Genomic DNA, 23,348 nt, shown 5'->3' on the forward strand with positions numbered 1-23,348 from the left:
CCAAACCCTTTTAGAAGGTATAAAATAATTATTTCAGATCAAGGTTTATGCAATATGTGTCAGAAAAAAAATAAAAATAAAAATGAAAGGCAACTCAAAAGTTTGTACTGGAATTATAGGCAGGTTAAATCAGGTCGTTTTCATTGAGGTTGATTCTCAGCTTGTTGATTAAAAAAAGAAGAAACAATATTCAGATCTGCCATTCCCTCATGTTCCATATTTTGCACCTTTAAAAAAGGGCTGTGTTAAAGCAAGTAGAACAGTGCAAGCCTAATGAAATACTAAATAATCAAATAACGCAGTGCTGCCATCATACAGTGTAGTCACTGGGCATTAAAAAGGAGAAATAATAGAAGAACTTAAGCACAAATATTTAGGTTAAAGTAGGAAAAGGACAAACATAAAGGCTGGTGCTGATAATCTGTGGCAAGTTGGTAATGTGCTGTATACTCTGTCCTCAGCTACTCTCCTAATCACATTACCTCCTCAGGAAGGAGAAGAGAAAGAGAAGAATTAGCAGCACCTAATTACTTCAGCAATTGTGTCAGGCATATTGCGATATACATAATAGATGAGATGTTATTAATACAAAGTTATTCCATTGAGATGCTCTGGATAATATTTTTTAACAGTAGTTTTAAGAGATTTTATAATTCCTTCTCATGCTGCACTTCAAATATTTCTAGGTAGTTCATCTCTTTCTTTTTTAATTAATTTCTTGGAATTCTCCAATTCTCAGCTCCTAATCCTATCTTATTTCTAGGTCAGTGACATAGTTCCTTTTCTATGGGCAGAGTCTTTCACCATTGAGGGTAAGGATATGTTCCTGACTTCAATAACACTGCATGGCGATAACATTTATCTGCACAACATGTGGTGGGATTTTACTTAGGAAAAGAATATCTGGGGCAAAAAAAATCTTGCCCTGCATGAAATTCTGTTCCTTTTTGGAGGAAGAGTCCAGCAGCACTGGGCTATTTTCTAAAGGCTGAGATTCATGATAGCAGTCATCAGAAGAGCTGGTGGTCAAGATAAGAAAATGATATTAGTGTGGCTGGGGAGTGAGCTGGCAACATGTTATGCAAACAATTCAGGGAAGGCAGAGCATCTTCATTTGTGTTAAGAAGTCTTAGGAGCTTTGAAACACCATTTTCTTAAATATCTTTTCGTTCTGGACAGGAAAACATTCTCCTTTGTACCACCTTCACAGCTGAGGAATCAAAACCTCTATAGCACATTTGTCTTACGCTTGCAATTCAAAGCAAATTGCTGCTGCAGAACCTTTTAGCGTGGCAGTTATATTTCACTTCACTGGCACTGAAAAGGTGTTGCGCATCTGAAAGCTTTATAGGGATCCCTCATTTCCTCCCTTTCTGTCTGTTTAGATATGGAAACTTCACAAGAAGTTTTCTTCTGTGCACAGAAAGTCCTTGTCTGTTGATGCCATAGATGAGCATCTTTTTCACTATATCACAGCTCCTGTTCCTTGAACCAGATAAGTCTCATAGAAGCTTTCCTGTCTCTGTTGCTGTTGGTTTTGTTTTGCAGTAATGACTGTATTAGAAGGGATTCCTAATGAATTGTGAGATTCACACATGCTATTCCCTGCTAGGTTTGCCTCACTAAGCAGACTTTGACACGGCCTCTCCTTTAGCTACGCCTACTGAATGGTTCTGGCTCTTCGTCCTCCAGCATTTTTCCCCCATGTAACAGAAGCTATCTGATTTTAAATGTCACTCCTTTAAATAGAGAGCAGCTGGGGCAGAGAGGGTAGAATGCTCCTTCCCTTGGGAAGGAACCAGAGGTCCCCAAGCACAGTACCAGCCACAAACTGGCACTGGTGATGTGTGGACATGCAGCACAGCACACTGCCATGCCAACAGACACATGTATTGCTTTTGCACCGAGTTCTTACTTCTGGTAGATCACCTAATTGCTCTCTAATAGTCAAGTGTAACTGACTGTTCTGTGTCTTGTTACAGAAGACCACATTGTGTTGAAGGAAGACATGGACAACTATGAAAAAGAAAAAGCCTCTCAGTCCAATTTAACAAATTATGTCATGCACCTCTACTAACAAGCTAGCTTTTACTTGCAGTAGTAGCAAGAAAAATGAGTTACTTGCTTCATGAGTGAGGTGTATTTTTTCCATTTGTTTCATCTATAGAATCATCTCATTGACTTTTTCTTGGCCTATAAAGGCCAAATATAAATGACGCGGGGGGTTGAAAAAGTGCCTCTGCTACGTGTCAGCCAGATTAGAGTTAAAGCCCCATTGCATTCAGAAGGACTTCAGAGGATGCATTCCTTGGAGAGAAGGCAGAACGATTTCTAGCAGCCAGTTTTTATGTAGCAATCCAAGTTTCTTACCACACCTGATTTCTTAATGCTGGGCAGTAAGATGGAAGGAAACATCTGAAGAGATAAAACCACTGAGCAGCGTGTGCATCTTTGCTTCACATGCTCTGATTGCTACGATGGCGATAGTTGATGCCTGCTTCTCCCCCACTCCTTATAGTGGGAAGGAAGATAATGGGACAAACACTGTATTATTTTTAAGAGAAGGTGTCAAGATGAAGAAATGAAAATGTCAAAAAAGAGGCTGATATACAGCGTTACTTAAGGAGTGTTCTGTTGAGAAAAACTGACCAAGTGATTTACGAAAGGCTTTTAACAGGCAGACTTTGGATTACAACGAAGATGAAAAATAAATGAAAATCTATTTCAAGTTTACTTTAACCCAGCCATTTGACAGATGGGGGCCAAACCCAGCAAGAACACAAGTTTTAATCTTCAAACATGGAGCCTTCATTTGCAGTTTTGTTGATTAGAAGTTCTCTCCGTACAGGATAGGAGCTATCCATATTCATACATCTGTTGAATTATTTTCCACCTGAAGATCCCCAAGGGGTACACAAAGACCAAAGGGCCAGTGCCTGTGCCTGTGGCAAAGAACACCACACAGAGATCACCCTGTGCGTGCTGCAGCTGGTGTGTCCACCGCCTCTTTCCCTTCCTAATTCTTCTTCCAAGCCTCCCTGTTGAAGCACATCCCTCCTAATTAATTACTGGATTAACCAGCCTAGTACCAGCCCGTGGCTGGAGGTGGGTCCTGAAGCACGGACGTGCTCTCAGCATGCACAGCCTGGCACATTGCTGCCTGCCCAGATGGGTCCCCATCTGCTTCCATTTGGAGCATAACTTCCTGGAATTGGGGTTTTCCTCTTAACCTTTGCATAATTCCTTTGCTTCCCACTTTCAACCAGCTTTTTCCTTTACCTGAAATCACCTGAATCAGACTTAATCCACTAGGGAAAAGCTCTGCATGGTTGCTATACATACATAGCATTAATTAGCACTGTTCTGCATAGAGGCCACTAAACTGGAGCTGCATCAACACAGAAAAGAGCTTCTTTGGGGCAGAAATGCAATGCAGCAGAAATTACTTCTGCGTGTAGGCTACAGAGAGCCCAGCAGACTGCTATGAAGTCAAAGGTAGCTTTCTTGTGCTTGCCCAAGCTATTAGAGCACAATATAATATTTCCTAGTTTAGAATTTATAGATCAAGAGAAGTAGTTGATCTTTCTAAGACCAGTAAGGAATCAAGATGGAAAACAGAGATCTGATACGGATAATTATTTGAAAATCTACTACAATTCTGTATTTATTATAAGCTTATCACAGTACGTTCTGCTCAAAGACTTACAGGAAAAATGTGTTGCTAACTACCAGGGAATCATTGATTTTTTAATTTCTCCCCTCATAGCGCTATTGCTTGGCTGTGGTGGAACCAATAACTTGGAGGGGGGAAAAAAAAGAGGAAAAAAAAATCAATATTACTATTATCAACTGTTGACTACAGTTTACAGCAGCAATAATCTCCTTTAAAATAGCTTGCAGAAGTACCAGTTGTCATCTAAGTAAAGGATTACAGCTTTGGTCAAATCGTTAAAGGCTGATAGTGTTTGATCTTCTGATGATTTCTTTTTGGTCGAGTCTTGGTGACCATTACATTGTCTGAGCTGCAGGTCTGAACTACATATGGCTGAGAACTGCAGCATATGCTGTTGGTACCATCATTTTGGTACTGAGGAGAGTGATTTGTTCACCCCATTAAGTGAGTTACATTCCAGTGCTGCTCTCTACGCTGGATTTTAACACATTAAAAGTAAGGTCCCATCACTAAGGTCTGCACTTCCTCCTGCTGCACACAAAATGTGCACCAGGTAGCACCTGCTGAAGGCATGCAAACCAAATCAACAGCTGATATGAGCAGGGTGCACAGAGATGTTTTGTGTAACCATTTCAAGAGCTTTCAATGAGGAAACAAATACAGAGGATGAGTTTTCTTGGTAGCAATGCAAAGCATTAATCTCTTGGTTGATGTAGGAAGCTAGTAGCTAAATAGAATCATACAATAACAAGGGTTGGAATAGTCCTCCGAGATCATCCAGTCCAACCATTCAACTGCCACCAATATTTCCCTACTATAGTACTTAATAAAACATATAAGTAATGACAAACATAAGATATCCCATCTTGGGTCATGTTTGATGCACCTTTTATTTAAACACCAGGGGAAGTACTGACCAGAAAAGCCAGCCAAATATATTGGAGATCTCACAAGAGGGACTAATTAGATGTAGGTGTAGCTTCCATGGTTGCCCTTTCCCTGCATACACCAGAAGAATACCCTGCCTGCCCATCACCTTGCCCTTCACCTGTCCTCTCTTTAACCTTCCAACCTTCCTTTATATTGACTATAATTTGTTACACCTAGAACTGTATCTGCTAAAGTTAAGGATATAAGAAACATACCAAGGTCTCCCAACATAAAACCTACCATTGCCACAGAAAGTAGCTTTTATAATCTTCCAAGCTGACATTTAAAAACATTCTAGAAGCACAGTGATCTAAGCAGACAGTCACACAACTTGTACCCATTTCTGGAGCTGGGGGTTAACAAGCACAATGCTTCATTACAGATTCCTATGTTCAAGCTAAAGGCAATATAGCACATCACCATAGGAGCATTTTAAAAGGTGTTTCCATAACAATGCAAAAACAACCCTATTGGAACTGCATTTATGGTATAACCACAGTAACAACTGTAATAAGTCTTGTCACAGATGTCAGGAGGTACAGTTCACATTACATTGGAGGTATCAAGTCTGACTGCTGAGGTGTGCAGAAGCGTACACAGGATACATCCCAATTTCAGTTTGATTATCAGTTTGTCATGATGTAATAATGTGAAATCTCAGCTTTCCCATCTCTCTTCTTTTATAGGAGCATTATTCTGAACCCAGCCTATTTCCGGAACCACCTGTGTCAAGCTGCTGTCTTCAGACAGTTGGAGAGATACTCTGAAGCTGCAAGGTACTTTGTGCTCCTGGGTTTGTCTAATGGCTTCACTTCATCTCTCTCAATCCAGCTCTCAGTTGCATGGATATCACACTATAGCCAGGCTTTTCCAAAATCAGTTGGTTATTTGTGTGTATGATCTCACGTGCAGCAGAGCTCCAGTCCTCCCAGTCAGAGCAACACAAATAATCCCCAAGTAACTGGTCACAATGAGGCACACAGGAGCACTTATTGTCAGGTCTTAGGAGAGGGCCACAGTCAAACTCACATGCACACATGCATCTGCTGCTTTCTGCATTCCCCCGAGTGGGTGCTGAGAAGGTTGGTGGAGAGGGGGAAATAGGAAAAAAGATAAAAAAACACTCAGGATCTCAGTGTACACTGTGGGATGCTGAAAAATTTAGCCTGGGTGCAGCTGATGAGGCTGCTGGTGTGAACAGAAACTGCTGGCAGAGGAAGATCTGTGAGAGGAAGCTCTGCTTGCATTGCACTGCCAAGAGCTAAAAGTTTCAACATGCAACTGGAGTTTTTAATCCACTGAACATAGAAAGAAATGCATGGCGAAATGCTGTGGGGGGTTAGCCATGTATCATCATTACCACTAACATCACTTACAGAGGACTGTTCAGCTGAAGACCACACGGTATATCACAAAGTATTTCACAAATCATTAGCTAACTAATGGTAGAACACTCAGTGTGAATTAGGCAAGAGACTAAGAGGGTCACTTTGCTGATCATTTAAGATGGATGCTAGTGGTAGAACCCTGAAGCTACCAGAATAGCAAGAAAATAGTCTGGGGGAGGGGTAGAAGAAAACTTTTCCAAAGTACAGTTGCAGAAAAGGCTTGGGAAGACAAACACCAATTGTCTGCTGAACTCCAGCCAAAAAAACCCCAAATATATAAATATATATATGGACAAAATAGGCACAAGCACTTTCTTCCAGATACGCATTGAGATAGCACTGCAATAATCTCCACTTATTTTCACATAGAACCATAGAATCACTAGGGCTGGAAAAGACCTTTAAGATCCCCCAGCCCAACCCCCTTTCCCCTGCCCAAGTCCCTCAGTGTCACATCCCCATGGCTCTAAACACCCCCAGGGACAGTGACTCCACCATTCCCTGGGCAGCTGTGCCAACAACTGTCAGGATGGGGAGAAACAGTTCTCCAAGATGAGGAAACAGGATTTGCTAATTCATTCGAGAACGTTAATTCAGATAATCCTAGAACACTGGGTTTAGTTTTTATCTTACTTTTAAGTCAGGTTGAAGATTTAGCAAAAAAAACCAAACAAAAAACAAAAAACCCACACACTACTTTAAAAAGTACACCTTCAGAAACTTTAGTGAGAAGCAGTACATACAAATATCCATATTTAAGAGAATGGTATGAGACGAGAAGATGTTTATAAATATTAGAAAATAAAAATGGCGGTCAGCGTTACTGCAGATAAGCAATCAGTAGGTTTACTACATCAGCAGGCAAGAGGGAACTGTGTCAGCCTTTTTTCCCCACATTGAGAAGCTTTCAGGAAACGAGATGATTTTAAATGAGATTATGTATTCTGTAAAGGAGAGGAACGTTCTGACAGATTGAATCCAGAGCAGTTCCAAAAGCAACGACTATAGCAGCATTCAGAGTTTAGCCTAGTTTAACACGGTGTTATAGCAACTGTGCAGAGCTGCTTCTGCAGATTGTGTTAAACTAAGCTTAGCACCACTCCTGTCACCTCACTGGAGTCACTGGTCTCAGCTGAACCATTAATGGTGCAGCAGGTACTCTGCCCACTGCAGCTCACAACCGTTCAGCAATATCAGGAAATACAGACTTGGTTTTTGTTGGCATAACCTGCCACTTATTTCAGCATGCTCTCTGAGTATTCCTCACCTTCCAGTCCCCCATGTGTTTTAAGTGATTATACACTCCGTTAAATACCCCCAGAACACCATATGGGTACATAAACAGGTTGGTTGTGAATAGCACTGCTGGGCACAAGAGCACAGATAGAGATATTTACCTCTGCCTACTTGAGATTTCATGGGAGTTCATCTCTGAGGATACACCCAACCAAATTCTTTGATTCAGAGAAAGCCATAAGCTACAGCGGGGTCAGCTGTAATTTAAGCATGTCCCAAATTCCTTTGCATGCAATTTTCACTGCTGCTCGTCAACCCACAGTTTATAGCATCATTCAGGTTGGAAAAGGCCTCTAATATCACCAAGCCCAATCCATCCTACCATGGCCACTGAACACGTCCTTCAGTGCCACATCCCTAGAGTCCTTGAACACCCCCAGGGTTGGTGACCCCACCACACTGCCCACCACTGAGCAGCCTGTGCTGTGAGTGCACCATTACTCACACAATATTTTTTTCATAATATCCAACCTGAACTTCCCCAGGTGTAACTTGAGGCCATCACCTGTCATCCCATCACTGTTACCTGGGAGCAGAGACTAACTCCCCACCACAACCTCCTCTCAGGGAGCTGTAGGAAGTGATGAAGTCTCCCCTGAGCCTCCTCTTTTCCAGACCAAACCATCCCAGTTCCCTCACTCTCTCCATATCACCCTTGTGCTCCAGATTCCTCACAGCTTTGTTGCCTCTCTCTGGACACACTCTAAAGCCTCATTGTCTTTCTTGTAGTGAAGGGCCCCAAAGTGAACACAACCCCCAAGCTGTGGCCTCACCAGTGCTGAGTACAGTTAGCATACAAAGCAGTTGGAATGCAAGGGCATCTGTTAGCACAAGGAGCCTGATCTGCCCACATCTGCATCACTTCTGTATTCTGTTGGCTGCACCGCAGTATCTTCAGGAAAGTGCTGTGCCAGAATGCCACCATGTAGAGCGCAGCCTAAGGCCATTTGGCATTGTAAAGCAATCCCAGGAACACCATGCAGGGTCAGAGCATCTGCAAGTGATGAATTCCAAAGCGCTGCAGCCACTTTCACTAAGGTGTCAGCTAGTAAATATATTTATTCTCTATTGTTCAGAGACCGCTCTTGACAAACACAGTAAAGATTTAAGCCTCAGAAGGGAGCAAACCTATTCTGGTTGAAAGACCATCTTGGCCTTGGAACAAATGGGCATAAATTCATTATACATAAATTTAGTCTGGAAGTTACCAGGAAGCTTTAGACATTAGGAAGCGTTTAAGCTCAGGATCAGCCTTGACAGCAGCTGCTGTGAGTACCCTGGTGAAGGAGGCATGGTCACAGCTGATGAAAAGATTCCTTAACAACCAGAATGGAAAACTTCAGAAGAGAGCCCTGGGCTGGGTTCTGTCACCATGCCAAGAAAATGTGCACAGAGAAGGCTGAGGGGCCCCCACTTTCCTGGCAGTGAAAGGACTGCTGCCTTTGGGAAGGACGAGATGAGGATGTGCAAGGCCTGGGAGGCCCCCACCAGTCTCAAGGACAAAGCAGTCAAGATACAAGCTCTACTTTCAAGGGCAAGGCTGCAAGACAGGGGACACAGACCCAAGGGTGAGCATCAAAGTTCCTGCAGGTGGAAGAGCGTGCACATCCTCCACATCCCTATGCCTGGCAGCTGTGACCCCACAGCCTCCTGTTATAAGGCTGTGACAAGAGGTCTGACCCTGCAAGCAACAAGGCATGAAAGCAATTTTTCTTCCTTACTCTGAAAGTGCAGCCTATTGCCAGTACTGAAGAGCCTTGAAACAGCAATAAGGTGAAAACTGGTAACTTACAGAAAGACCAGGCTTCCTATTTGCTTTGAAACAGAAGTTTAAGCTACAGAAGGGATTTCTCCCCTTTTTATCATTAAGCCATATAGCTCTCATCTTTCTGCTAATCAAAATGCTGTGCTGATTTAACAGTGTCACTGTGTTCTGTGAAAAGCTTAAGATAGCTCTTTTATCACTAGCTAGAACAGTAGTGACTTGAAATTAGTTGTATACATGTAGGGGAAAACAGACTGCCTGTGCCTCTGCCAGAACAAACAACTCATCTTCATCTGACTGCACAGAGCCCGGGTAAGCAATCCTTAAGGAGGAAGAAGGTTGGGGATCTGAATAGCTGCAGTATGGCTGACTCAGCTTTTTGACATTCCTATTAAAAAAATAAAAAAAAAAAAGTCATGATAATCCCATCAGCTGGAAAGCAAGTCAGGTCTGTGAGGAGCAAACCTCAGCCCTATGCATGGAACCAGGTCCCACTTCAGCCACAAGAGAAAGCTCAGGTGGTGATAGTCAGGTGTGCATCTCTGGTTGGCTGCTGCATTCAGCACTGCTTTGCAAAGCACGTAGTTGTGCTGAGAAAAGGCATGCCAAAACTTGGACAAGATGAAGATGCTACAGGGGGCAGCCTGACTTAGAACCCTGCCTGGGTTTCCTCAAAGTTCATATCCTTTCCCCATCCTTATTATTCCTTTCTAAATGGAAATAAACAGAGAGGAAATTCTATGCAAACATTTGTTGTCATAGAAACAGCCCCCCACCCATGAATGCCATGAGCCCCTGGGCTGCACCAGCATGTGGGGGGTCGACCAGCACAGCCCTGTGGACCCCCACAACCAGAGGTCGCATTGCAGAGATGGGATGGGGTCTGCTCTGCCCCCACACAAAGCATTCCTGTGCTCCCACCAGCTCCATGGCATCCCCAGGGTAACATTTGGAAAGGCACGCTTCGTAAATCAGGTCTGGGAGATCAGCTTTGACAAGCACTGGGAGCACTCAGAGCCCCAAGGAAAGCCCATGCTGCCTATTATTTAACTTGACACCAACATACGATGTTGGCCTCTGCCTAGAGTTACCAGCCATTATTCCCACACGTTATTCTTTACTGCTCAAGGCGCCCAGGTGCCAAACATCAGCCTGAGCACCAGCACAGAGCTACATCCCTCCGAGTTCCACTGCACCTACATCCATAAATAATTCCTCACCCCATCCCTTCCCCAAACAGCCCCCCAGGTCACAGCTGGGCTCAGTGCCCAGTATCTTGGACACTCCATCCCACTGCAGACGGCCTCTCTCTTAGAGCAGCTTCCCAACACGTCTAAGGCCCACCAGCACAATGTTTAAAAGCAAAGAGTTAACCAGCTCTCTGCAGAGTTAATGTTTCTTGGTTGCATGCAGGATCAGGGGGATTGTTATAGCACCACTCAAGGGAAAGTCCACAGATAAGTAAATGCTGGCATCACTTATTTCCTTCCTGCTCAGTATTCTGTAGTTCTGTTTCTCTCTCATCATCTCATGGCTTTCATGTATCTCCATAAACCTCAGAGTAATGAGCTCACATTTATTTAGGATATATGAGGATGTTTAAAAATTAACTGCTATTATTTTGTTCCCTTTCCAGATGGGATAATTGCATTACAACGACTACTTCCTACTTACTTCAGCTATAAACATCAGTTTCTTTTTCTCATCTCAGACAAAAGTAAGAAAGGTCATCCAGCAGAGATTACATTTCTAATTTTGTGCTTCACATCTCAGACCCAACACTGCAATAGTGGAGCTCTCAAACAACCAGGTGTTTCCACCAGAGGTGGTCTAAATAGGAATATTAAAGTTCCTATTCAACTGATGGAGAAAAAAAAAGAAGCTGAAATTAACTTACCACTTTCCAACAACAGCTCTGCTACCCAGGGCACTGCTTGAGGCCCTCTGTTAGTATCACTGACTGCAGATCCAGGTGAGATCACTTGAGGCAGAGAGCAAAGGTAATTTCCTGCCAATGATGAAGGCTGTGCCCTCACTTGGTGTCGGCAGCTGTCAGGTAGTGAAAGCCACTGCTGGCTGTTCTTGCAAGGCCTATGTGTTTCTGTCAAGGTTCTGAGGGAGCCAGTTTGGGATCTGCGGTGTGCTGTTTGCTTGCACACAGAGAAATATATCTTATTGTTCTGCACCACCAAGTGGTTGGATGGAGCAGGTAGAACACGGCACCTTCAGATCTGGACCTCCTGCAGGAGCAGGGCTGGGCCCAGCAGCTGTGAGCAATGGGGTTCTATAAATATCCTGTCAGTATTTCTGAATGTCATGAATATCATGAAGTGATTGTGTCAGAAGTAACAAACGCATCTATCCATTCTTTGCTGTTAGACTTTATATTAAGGCAGAGCAAGTTCTGTTGCTGGATGGCGTTTGCAACCCCAAATCTCCACAGAACACAGAAATTAACCCCAGCCCATGGGGACCTGTGACTGCAGGACAAGGCAGGAAGGACCCACTATGCCCCTCATGTACCTCTGATATGCAGTATCTACAATATTGATATTGGAACAGGGCAGGAAATGGCCCCTCATTCAGCTTCTGCACATAACAGCAACCTTACCAGGAAGATTCTTTGTTCAAGGACTTCAGCTTTCTGCTCTTCCCAAATCCCTGTTAGGGAGGGGAATTAATCTTACGCTTCTTCTAACGTACACACCATAAAGCTCCTTTTATCTATGGAGTAGCAGTGACCTTCTAAAACAACGCAGCTTCGTTCTCAAGATATACATTATCCCCATAAATCTTTAATAAGAATACACTCAATCGGTATGTTACAGAGTTTTCTATCATTCACTTGACATGCAATTTTATTTTTATATTTGACTCCAATTCACAGTAGATGGCTATTTAGTCATCACAGAGTCCCCTGTTGATCCATGTTTAGAGTTTTATCAGTTTGGTGTCAAACTCGTTTTAACAAACCACAGCATTAATTTAGCATATGTAAAAGTATAAATGATATGGGGCTAACCCAAACAAGAACACACCGATGCACACACACAAACAGAAACAGCAATAATTATCTGAATCATGGTGGAGGAAGCCTCCAGATGATCATATCAAAAGTAGGATTGTTAGCTTTGCTTAAACACTTCTAGATGTGCAGCCACTATAAAAGAGCAAAAAGCAGGCACAATATCTTTAGAGATACACATCTGATAGGCATTCACTCCAAGCAAGGATGGAGAAAAAAATGTTAATGAGCAGTCACTGTCTGAGAATCCTAAATAATATTTTTATAAATAGCAATTCCTTAAATAATATTTTACTGAAGTCTCTTTTCAAAGCATGTGCTCACATGTCCCTTACAGAAAGCTATTGCTACCTGGATCCTGTGGGTCAAAGAGATGGGTCCACACTGGGAGCCCAGCATAGAGTGCCCTGCCTTCATGTACTTTGCTGGGAGCCACCTGCCCAGATACCTCAATCAACCCTTTGGTTTCTGTCTCAGTATTCAGTTCCCTACACGTTTCTCAGTGTCCAGCCCTATAACCGAATTCAGCCAGCAAAATTCCACCTGTGTCAGGGAACTCATAATTCCCTATCACATGTGCCATTTTGACACTGTGAATCAACCTCAGAGGCCATCAAAAAACCTCTCTGACTTATGCCCGTTTGGGGTTGGACATAGGCCATCCACACAAAGCCTGACTGCTTATGTTTCTTTTGAAACTGGAATTCTTAAGTCCCTCCTAAGCCCCGAGGTCAAAGGAGCAAGCATCAGTCCTGACCTGTGTGTGCTCCCTGATGGCCAAAGAAGTGAGAGGTGAAATGGAGATGGAGGTACACGAAAGGCTCAGAGCGTTTTTATGTATGTGCCTTGCTGTTCCTGGTGTGACACACAGTGATACAAGGGAAAGCCAGCAGGGATAAAAGCAGATGTTGAAAAACTAAACACGAATGCCTGAAATGTAAGCGGGATTCTGATTATTTAAATAAGAGCAAATTAAGAAGGAAGAACAAAGAGGAAGGGTGTTTGTCTGAAGTGCAGCAGTACCCAGAGACCTCTGCCACGATCAGAGTGACATTGTGCTGAGCATGCCACAAAGAATTAGTAAAAGGCAGCTTGTACCAGGAGATCTCACACACCAAATATGTAAATCAGTCAAGTATGACTGTCTTCATGTTACAGCTGATGCTGGCAAAGAGAGATGAAGTGACTCATCTAGGAAGTGGACGAGTCACCATCCCTGGAGGTGTTCAAGGACCATGGAGATGGGTCACTGAGGGACACAGTTAGCGGGCAGAGTTGGTGGTAGGATGGCGGTAGGGCAAGATGATCTTAGACGTCTTTTCTAACCTTGATGATTTAATGTGTCTATGACCCACAGCAGCACCACTGTGCGAGATGGAGATAGGGTGATGCTGGAGTTAAGGATTTGCCAGTTTTAATCTGTGAAATGGCAGCAAATCTATAGGATCCTAAATTGCAAATGACCATTTGCAAATATTGTTTGACTCCAAGAAAGGACAGGCTTTAGTACTCAAAAATTGCTCTAAATTTAGATTGAAAGTTCCTTTTTTCTCACAAGGAGACCACCTCCACTTGCATACACTGCTAGAGACCAAGATACCCCAGAGTGCCAATGTCACAGGGGGTGGAAGCTTCATAGACCACTGCTAATAGACCAGAGGCACTATAGCATAAAGAAACGTGACAGATTCCTTCAAAGTCTTCTCTTATTTTTGTCCCATGTACTTATTTCCCTATTGTGTCTCAGGAGACAGCAGTCAGCTCTTCCCAAAAAGCACTGCTGACAGCACTGGATGCTCTGCTCACCCTCTCCATTTCACCCACAGGATACTCATATATCATTCCCAGGATTAAATCCTGGCACCACTTGGAGTTGGTGAGAGTTTTGCCAGTAATTTTCAGTGCGGTGAGGATTTCATCCTTTGTTCATCCTGTGCCAGCTGGGCTAACAATGTTCAATTAGAAGCTGCTCTTTGTTCTACTGCAATCAAGAGGATTTTTGCCAGTGATTTGAATGAGAGTTGGATAAAGCTTATGGTTAAATCCAGTCCTTATGCAGGAATCCATGTATCCTTCAAAATTGCTTTTCTCCCAGTGAAATTAACGGGAGCTTCATGCAAACATCTAAGGGAAGATTTAGTTCCTGTTTGTAGCAATATGTTACCCCCTGATACTGGGCCTGCTTTGAAATGTTTATTGTTAAATCCGTGTATTTTTGGTTATATCTCATTAAGAACACAATACAGCCTTGGAAAGTATGCTCTGAAAGGGTATTACAACAGGATTGGGATTACTGTTTGTGAGACACTTTTAACTAGGGGGAAATTTCAAATTCAATTTACAGTAATGTCAAAGCACAATTAATATATAGGCAATGATAAGGGGAACATGCAGAAGTACACATTGATAGCACTACATCAACAAATAAACTTTCAGTGCTAGTAATTAGGTACACAAGATTATTATATGTTTAATTGACTAAAGTGACAATTTGGAATTACATCTAGTCACATTTAATTGGATTTGGAATCTCTAGAGGAACGAGAACGGAAAGCAGTGTGGAGAGGCAGCCATAAAAGCAAACTGATTTTCTAAAGTCTCTTAAGACTCTGCATTAATATCCATTGCACAATAGTTTTTAATATCTCTCAGTCTAGAAAGAGGAATGCAATGATTGCAACAGACAGTGGGAGAACTAAAGCATACACAATTAGGTATCAAGATAGCTGATTACATTGGACTTGGGTTTTTTCTTAAGATAAAGTTTAATCAAAGGTGTTCTAAGTCTGAATATGCCATACACTGATTTCCTCAGGCTGCCGAGCTATGGGGTTTTGTACATCTTGATACTATCTTATAAAAACTGTACTTGCATATAAGATATCTCACCCAGAAATGCTTTAAAGCAAAATATTTATCTCTTGTGGAACAGTCATCAACTATTTTCTCAGTTAAACATGGAAAAAAACAATTTTTAAAATGTAGGGCTGTTTGTGTGCAGATGGTTGAGCTATCTGAAAATGCTTACTAATATTTGTCTTAAAGTAGGACAAAAACTAAGAGTTATCTGTTATCTTGGTGCAGACTTCGTGTTCTGTTCTTCTGATGTTACCTCCTTTAAATATTGCTATATACATCCTTCTCTCCCCATACAGTCATTTATTCTGCTTTTGTCATCAGGAGCGCCATGATTGCTGACTATATGTACTGGCTGACAGGAGGCACTGAGCAGCGTATAAGCAAGCTCATCAAACAGTATTGGCAGGTAAAAATTGATGGCTCAACGAGGGGGGAGGTGCCTATCTCACTACTAAGACCAAAATGAAGGATTACTGCTTAAAAGACTGCCGACAAAGGTAGCTCTTGGGCATATCAATCAACAGGACACCATATAGTACTATCGTATTTATAATGAAGTAGATTTTCTTGGACTAATTTTAAGGGCAAAATTCAAGGTTGTTAACCCTTGGCTCATACTTCAATTTTATGGACTGCTATAAAATTTAATTCTGGATACAGTATAGTCCCCAAAGCTATTTTTTGTGAAGTCTTCCTACCATAGTGACACTTTCCTTTTGCAATTTGCATGATACTAATCCTCTGACACCTTTCCAAACTCTTCAACTATAAGGAGAGGGAAAAATGACTGTAACGAATGGTCTCAGAGAAACCTAAAGTGCCCTGTGAAGGATGGCTAGGAACAACCCCAGTTCTACAAAGATTACTTATGTGGGGAGTAGACCATTGACTTCAATGAGACTTGCCTCTTGGGTGATACCTATCTGAGACGGCAGTTCAGCCACATCAGCACAAGTTTAAGTTTAAGGATACCCCTCTCACTCCGAGGAGTGCTCTCACATAGGAGGAGGCCAGGTACAGGTGCCTTTGGTGATTGGGTAAAGATGGTTAATGAAAACAAAGGATTTACCAGTGCCAGAAATAATGCGTGTCCCCTGGGACAGAATTTCAGAGTCTGACTGTGGTCATATCTTTTGGGGTTTTATTCTGTGAGAAAGTCTGCGACCACAAAAGGGTTTGTCCTTGTTGCACTTTATACGAAGGGGTACAAAATATGCCTGGCATTAGCCAGGGTAATGAAGATGAGAATCTGGTCTTTTACCTTCAATCCTGTGGTAAATTCTCCCTTTTAAAAACTATTATTAGTCACATTCTTATTGGTAAAATGGAATAAATCTCAGTCTTGGGAGCTGCTGAATTTCAGTACTGCTGTGAGTGCAAAGTGCATCTCATTCAGAGAATTACCCACTGGGCTAGTGTTTGCAGTGCCTGTGAACTTTCTTATATGCTTTCCAGCAGAGAATTTCTTCTCCACAGAACAGTTTGATTTTTTTCCCACTGGGTCAGACTCGTTTAAAATCTTGAGTTCACAAACAGGCTTTATGAAAGGGTCATTTCTTCTAATGGAATATCTTTTTTTGTCTCTTAACACTGGTATCCATCGACTCCTTTTCTTGATGTCACGAACGCAAAGCTTCAAAGCATCAGCCTTTATAGAAGGAGCTGTCATAGGTCATGGCTGTCCTCTCCCTCAGGGGTTCAGACTGTCCTGCTATGTAACTGCTGTGTTAGGGACAAATAAATGGCATGAAGGGCAATACTATCACAGTGCCTCTGCACAGAGTCTAAACCAGGAGCTGCGGTTGGGCTAAGATGGGAATGAACCAAAGCAACAGCAGGGTTACTGCATCACCATTAGCATCACCTTAGAGGCAGCAAGGGCCAAAGGATTTTGGCAGTGATAGAGCTCTGTTCATCTCCGCTTCAGTTCCCAGCTCGCTGTTCATTTCTCATGGGCCTCTCTGGACCGCCGTGGAACCAAGAGGCCCTACCACATTGTGTTACTGTTTCTGCCTTCCTCCTGAACCTGGGCTGCTGTCATTGTCTGCAGAAGTATTGTCTGTTGAAACGTCAGTAGAGATCCAACCATTAGTTTGATCTCCCATCGTGCTTGATTTTCACTGGGAGACAAGAGATTGCTCTGCAATTTCGTGCCTTTGTGTGTATGCTTCAGCGTGGGCAAAGCTAAGGATTCAGTGGTATCTATCTGCTGACACACACGAAGTACAGGCAGCTGGGTGCCCAGTACCACTCCCACTCAAGGTAATAACTAGCACTTAAGAAATGTTGTTTGTGAAGAGTTATCCACAGCACTAGCAGCAGCCTTTTCTTTCCCAAGTTCTCTGCCTTCAGCATCAGGGGTGACTCCAATGTCATTAGTGCAGAGTGACAATTACACAATGCAGTGTAGCACATGACACTGCCCTGGGACTTTCTACCACAGAGAGACCACACAGAGGTAACATCATCTTTTTCATTAATATTCTCTCTATTTCATGGTGTAAAGCTGAAAATAACTTGTCACGACTATACATGCTCATGTGCCTTTGTAACCAAAGCAACAGCTATTGATGTACGCTTTTCTTTCTAGCTACTCCTCTGCCCCAGAACTCGCTCCTTGTGTTGGCTCACAACGATGAGCAGCATTTTCTGAGGAGGAATGGAATAGATGACCAGCAGGACTGTTTGCTTTTTCACTTGTCTGAAGAAAGATATTTGGAAGAGATCTGTCACTCTTTGCTTTGATCAGCTGGTCATATACATGAACTTATAGTGTGTCATGGACTGCTTTTGTTTCTTTTTGTCATTATTTTTTCACTGATGGAAAGGGCCTTCCCTCCTCACAAGCTGCGTCCTTCTTCGTTCATAGCTTCAGAGCATAACACAGACCACCCAAATCCTTCAGCTGACTTCTGTGCTGCCAAAACTTCAGGCCCAGAATTCACTTTTGCAAAGCTTCTTTTTATTTGTCCTACTTCTAAATCACTGTTTTTTCTCTCTTGATCTATTTCTTATGCTCAGAGCAGTCTTTATCTTGTATCTCCTTTGGTTTACTTCTCCTGATTTTGGTTTTATCCTTTCCTTTGAACTCATTCTATTCCTGACATCAACTGCCAAGAGCCTTCTTTCTTCAACACTTCTTAGAGCATCCCCAAATCTTTCCCCTCTTCATTGTTAACTCTTACGCATTTCTTCATCAGCAATGATCTGTTCCACATGACTCTGTACCTCCTTATAGACACACTACAAGGCACATACTGTCAGATCTTTAAGACCACAGGCTGATGTTGATGAATTATATGACTTTCTGCATAAAAATGCCACAAAATTTCACCCTTACCTTCCTGCGTCAGTGACGAGAGAGAAGAAGCTGAGGCTGTTTTTGAGAATCTTATCAAATCCCCATTTAAACATTTTAATATCAGAGCATTTACCACATTATTTCATTGTATGCCTGTCCCCTGCCTCTCCTCCGGTTTACAAACTGAAATCTGACTTGTCCACTCCAAATTCCCAGCAATTTATATTACGTATTCTCCTTGGAAGGCTTGAAGATCCTCTACTACTTGTTATCTTCTCCCTGTATATGTACTATGGGTCGTGATCAAGGCAACTTTAAATATTCTTTTTGATTAGCTTTTTGATTAGCTTTCTTTGATTATCCCCTTTAAAGTAAAACATCTATTTCTGGAACTTCTGTACAGTGATATGTAATGCCTCATGCTCTGTGTTGTTTTTGAATATTAATACCTGCCTTCCATTCTACTCTGAGATAAAGGAATAATGCTGATGAGAGCTGAAAAACTAATTTGCAATGGATAATATCATTCAGTAAGTTAGACCTTTTTCTCTATTCAATAAACATATTTTCAAATCTTCCATTCCATAGATTGAAAATATGCTTTCCAAGTTAAAGTATAGTCTCGTGGATGGACTTTTGTTCACAACCCACTATGGAATATGCACTAGATGATTTCTGCATTGACTCTCAGATTAAAAATACTGAATTAAATAGGATTCATCCCTCGAAATAATAACGTGAAAGTTATTAAATGTATTCTGGTAGATATTTACAGTGGTAGCAGAAAGACAAAGACCTGCTTATTACTATTATCAGGCAATCTCCCTAGCATTTATTTTCTGCAATTGTGTTCCTCAGCTGGAAAAGCAACACAAACAGTAGACCTGAGATATTTCATTACATAGAAAGAGTCCATCTCCAAATGGTCCAGTTTCATTCACACCTTTGCAAACTAATTCCACTAAAAAATGTTCCATATACCCTGAATGTTTCATTCCATAAGTAAAAATATTTCACTCCTCTAGTAGTACAAGTATACAGTATACAAGAAGCTACACTGCACGTTTGTATCAAGCACCTGCTATTGCACTTATACCCAAAGTTGTTGCCTTGTTGCCATCCACACAGCCTCCCACCAGCAGTGCACATGTTGCAGAAACTGCAGAATCTCCAAAAGGCATTTCAAGCTCGTAGGTTCATATCTATACACCTCCACGACCATCTGTACTAAAAGCCTCAATTCCATAACATGCATTTACTGCAGCTCAAAGGAAGTCCTTTAATTTGCTTTGCAGCAACCTGGACTTGGATTGTCTTTTGTATAATGAGATGCAAAACCTCAGCGCTTTGGCCAAGATTGCAGCTATCGTCAGGCTGCTCTTAGCACACTGACAATACTGGAGCTGTGCCTCCTCCACACACCTCACAAGCCCATCTTTCTGAGAGTATTTCTGTCAGCTGAATTCAACGTCACAGAGAAAGCCTCTGGCACATGCAGTAGCTGACATGGAGGCTTTGGTATTAAGACATTTGCTTTTCCCTCTTGTTGCTGTTATGAACGTTGAGGGTTTCCAGTTCAAAATCCTGGGCTGCTGCTATTGCAAGCACAGAGCGACACACAGATCATACAGTAAAGCAAACAATAAATAAAGCACTCGGCCCTGCGAGGTGGCTGAACACCTACACTGCGGCGATGGATGCTGTCAGCTTCTGTAGACCTCAGCTTTATCTCACACCTTGCAGGGTGACAACCCCAGACAAGAACACTAAGAGAGGAAAGCTCTCAGTAGCCAGCATCTCCTCCCCAGCAGTCAGTTGTCCTTGCACTCACGCCTGACCCACACTGCTCTGGAGCATCAGGTTTGCAGGCTGGCACAGGCAGGGGATGTTCTGCAGTTCTCCTGATGGGATGACTGATAGGAGCTGACAGGCAGCCTCCCTGGGCGACCTGGCCATCATATCACTGAGAAAACATATTTCTCGTTAATTCTCAAGGCTATCTCAGCAGATCATGCTGTGTTACACTTTGCTGCAGAAAAGTTCCTTCTTTAATCAAATCTGGGGGGAAAATCCCATTGAGTTTAATGCCTCCTATTAGGCAGTAAGTACAAGAAATGCCTAATTTGCCTAAGTCTCAATTGTCCCAGAGCTTTGTGCAGTTTGTTGTTGCTTTAAGAATTAATTTTGAATTTTGGCATGTTTCTTTATAAAATCAGCAAGTGATCCTCCCTCTTCTGTCTCCCTGGCTGTTTTGAAGGACAATACTTGCCTTAAATCATCAAGCTCATCACTGCCTGGTGGAAAATTGTGATATAATTTCTTTCTTCACCTTCCACTTTAGAAGAACAAAAAGATTTTGGCCCATAAGCAGGAAGACCAGTTTGTTCTTAAGATGCTGTGGTGGTAGCCAGGTGTCCCATGTGCAGCTCCTGACCTCTTCATGGATTCCCTATGTTCCCTTTGCATTGTGGATGAAAGGACTTGCTAAAATTAAAGCTGTTAAGATTTTTCTGGGCGTACATTCTCTGTATATGCCATCTCAGGGATTCAATCATTCTGGCTTTGGAGTACACTACTTGTAAGACATAACTCCCAAGCTGCAGAAATCAGCTCCATTCTATCCTCAGGTACACAAGCTAAAATATGAAGTAATTGAAATCTGAATTGATAAGGCAAATAAAATAATACAACAGAGAGTTTCTGTCGTGTTGATACTGATTTGGGAGGTTGTTATTGCTGTTGTTATTGCTGATATTTCCATTCTAGGAACAATTCTGCATGTACAATACCAAGGAACGTGGTTGGTTTTTTTTTTTGGTTTTTTTTTATACTTTCTTCTTTAATAATATCTACCTTCATATATTTTCTACCTGCTTCTATTTTTCTAGTGCCAGACACTTCATGGTAGAACAAGTGTTGCTTGGATTATATTTACAAGACAAGAGAAGTTACTAGCTTAAGTGCCACACTTATTAAAACAGATGGATTAATTGTCTCTAATTTCAGGAAAGATTTTTCTATTAAAGACCAGCTGAATGTAATAGGCAAAACATCCCTTGCTTGTAGCTGTTGAAATCCCAGTCTGAATCAAAATAACAAGCAATTAAAGCTTTCACTGTTAATAAAGCACCATAAATCATGCCTCAAAGATGTTCATCAAGAGCAACCTGGCCAGCAAAGCCCCATACTACTGAAAAATCCCAAGAAGCAGCTCCAAAGTAATGCACATACCTCACTCTATTCATTATGGCTTTTGCTGGGTTGCAAGGCAGAGCTTTAAGACTTACAAAGGGAACCTGAGAAATCAGTGTTGAAATCCAGCCATTTTGAGCTGTTCTCGGGCCCTTATTGTTCCTTCAAGTTGCAAAGGTCCTTAGAAAGCTACATGCTCATTATCCTCTTCCTTTTCTTTGTACCCCATCTCCTTTCTTTGGGAAGCTGAAGCTAGAGGCAGGAGCTTGTGCTGTTCCCAGCACTGTTACTGGCTGTGTGGTTTTCCATTTGTACATCTGCTCTTGAAGAACTACAGAGGACATCACACATAAAGAGATAAAGTCCCTTTTCAGAAACAACTCTATATACAGCCAACTTGTCCTCTACTAAATTAGCAGCCATTCAGCCTCATAAAGTAGTTGGCTATTGCAATGACTCAGGCATGATTTTTTGCTGCCCCTTTGAACAGTGCTGTCCATTTTACAGGCTAACCACATCAGTCGCCATCTCTGGCTGTCTGATTCATCTCTTCACATTTAAGTCAAGTTCCCAAAAACTGTTGAGCTCAGTGTTAGGTAGGACCGACATCTCTTTCTGTTCATTTCTGCATTTTTATTTCCTTTCTCTCCTTTTTCTTTTCTCATCTTCTGGTGCTAAAGGCAACAAAAAGCCCCTACAACAAGTGCCCCCCCCCCCTTCTCCCATGACTGCTTTCTTGCCAGGGCCTTCTCTTGTCTCCTGAGCACAGGCCCAAATCACCAAATGCCTTCAGCATCCAGACTCTGGCTACTGCATCCAATAGCACTGATGTAAAGTACTGAGTCATGCTCAGCCTTTACCTCAGCCTGTCTCAGTTGAGATCTGAGCCCAGACCACCCAAGCTATTCATTTCCCCTACTCACAGAGAGCTGCTGGTTAAACTGTAAGCCACTCCTGACAAAGCAGGAGCCACATGGAGATGGCAAAAGGCTTCTGATGCTGGACAATCTGCTGAGAGCAGAAGGTGGTGGGTCACTCTGTTGGAATTAGGCTATCTCTCACCATAAAATCTCCCTTGTTCTTAAGGAATGGATTGGGATTTTGACCAATAGCTTCAAGAAGTTCACACGGGGTCTTTGATTTTCATGTCTACTACCTCACTGGCCTGGCTGGACACCACCATACATCCCTGATGCATGGATCCCTGATCCATCAAAGGGCTTGCTCGACTAGACCAGCTTTGCTTTAAATGGCCTTAAACTCAAGAAGGGGAGATTTAGATTGGATGTTAGGGAGAATTTTTTTGCTCAGAGGGCAGTGAGGCCCTGGCACTGCTGCCCAGAGCTGTGGGTGCCCCATCCCTGGAGGTGCCCAAGGCCATGGATGGGCCCTGGGCAGCCTGATCTGGTGACTGGCAATCCTACCCATGGCACAGGGGTTGGAACTACACTTTAAGGTCCCCTCCAACCCAACCATTATGAGATTCCACGATTTTCTACACCCTCTGTGCTCTTTGGCTATTTCTTTAATGAATAAAGATCTCTTTGGAAAAATATAAAGCATGGATTTCTTCCCTCTGAAAACATAAAGAGACACCTACCGGAAAATCAAACAGATCTTGAAGCCTAAGGTAACCTATGTGCAATACTCCTGCCTGTCTTTCAGAGCTCAGCAGAATCCATGGGGCTATCGCCGCGATGCTCTGCAAATCCGCTTCCAGAATGTGCTGCATGCAAAACAGCTCACAGAGACTTAAATTCGTTAATAACTTAAGAACCTAAATAAGCTGATAGTTGATGTGACCTACATTAATGGGGAGGCATTACATGGCAGATAAGCAGAAAGTTCTCATCTATTGTATAATGCGTGATTTATTCGTACCATAAACATATTGAGAAAAGGATACGTTCTGGCATTCC

At 42.4% G+C, this 23,348-nt stretch overlaps 1 protein-coding gene across 2 annotated transcripts in view; it reads left to right on the forward strand.

The window, feature by feature from the left end:
• SPATA16 (spermatogenesis associated 16) overlaps window positions 1-23,348 on the forward strand; it is a 79,722-nt gene that overhangs the window by 31,516 nt on the left and 24,858 nt on the right. For both annotated transcript variants that reach the window (XM_015871962.2, XM_015871963.2), the window contains exons 4-5: window positions 5,290-5,379; window positions 15,258-15,342. In XM_015871962.2, coding sequence (XP_015727448.1) covers window positions 5,290-5,379; window positions 15,258-15,342 — 175 coding nt within the window. The remainder of the gene's footprint in view (window positions 1-5,289; window positions 5,380-15,257; window positions 15,343-23,348) is intronic.

This window comes from Coturnix japonica, chromosome 9 (genome assembly GCF_001577835.2).
Source record: "Coturnix japonica isolate 7356 chromosome 9, Coturnix japonica 2.1, whole genome shotgun sequence".
NCBI lineage: Eukaryota > Metazoa > Chordata > Aves > Galliformes > Phasianidae > Coturnix > Coturnix japonica.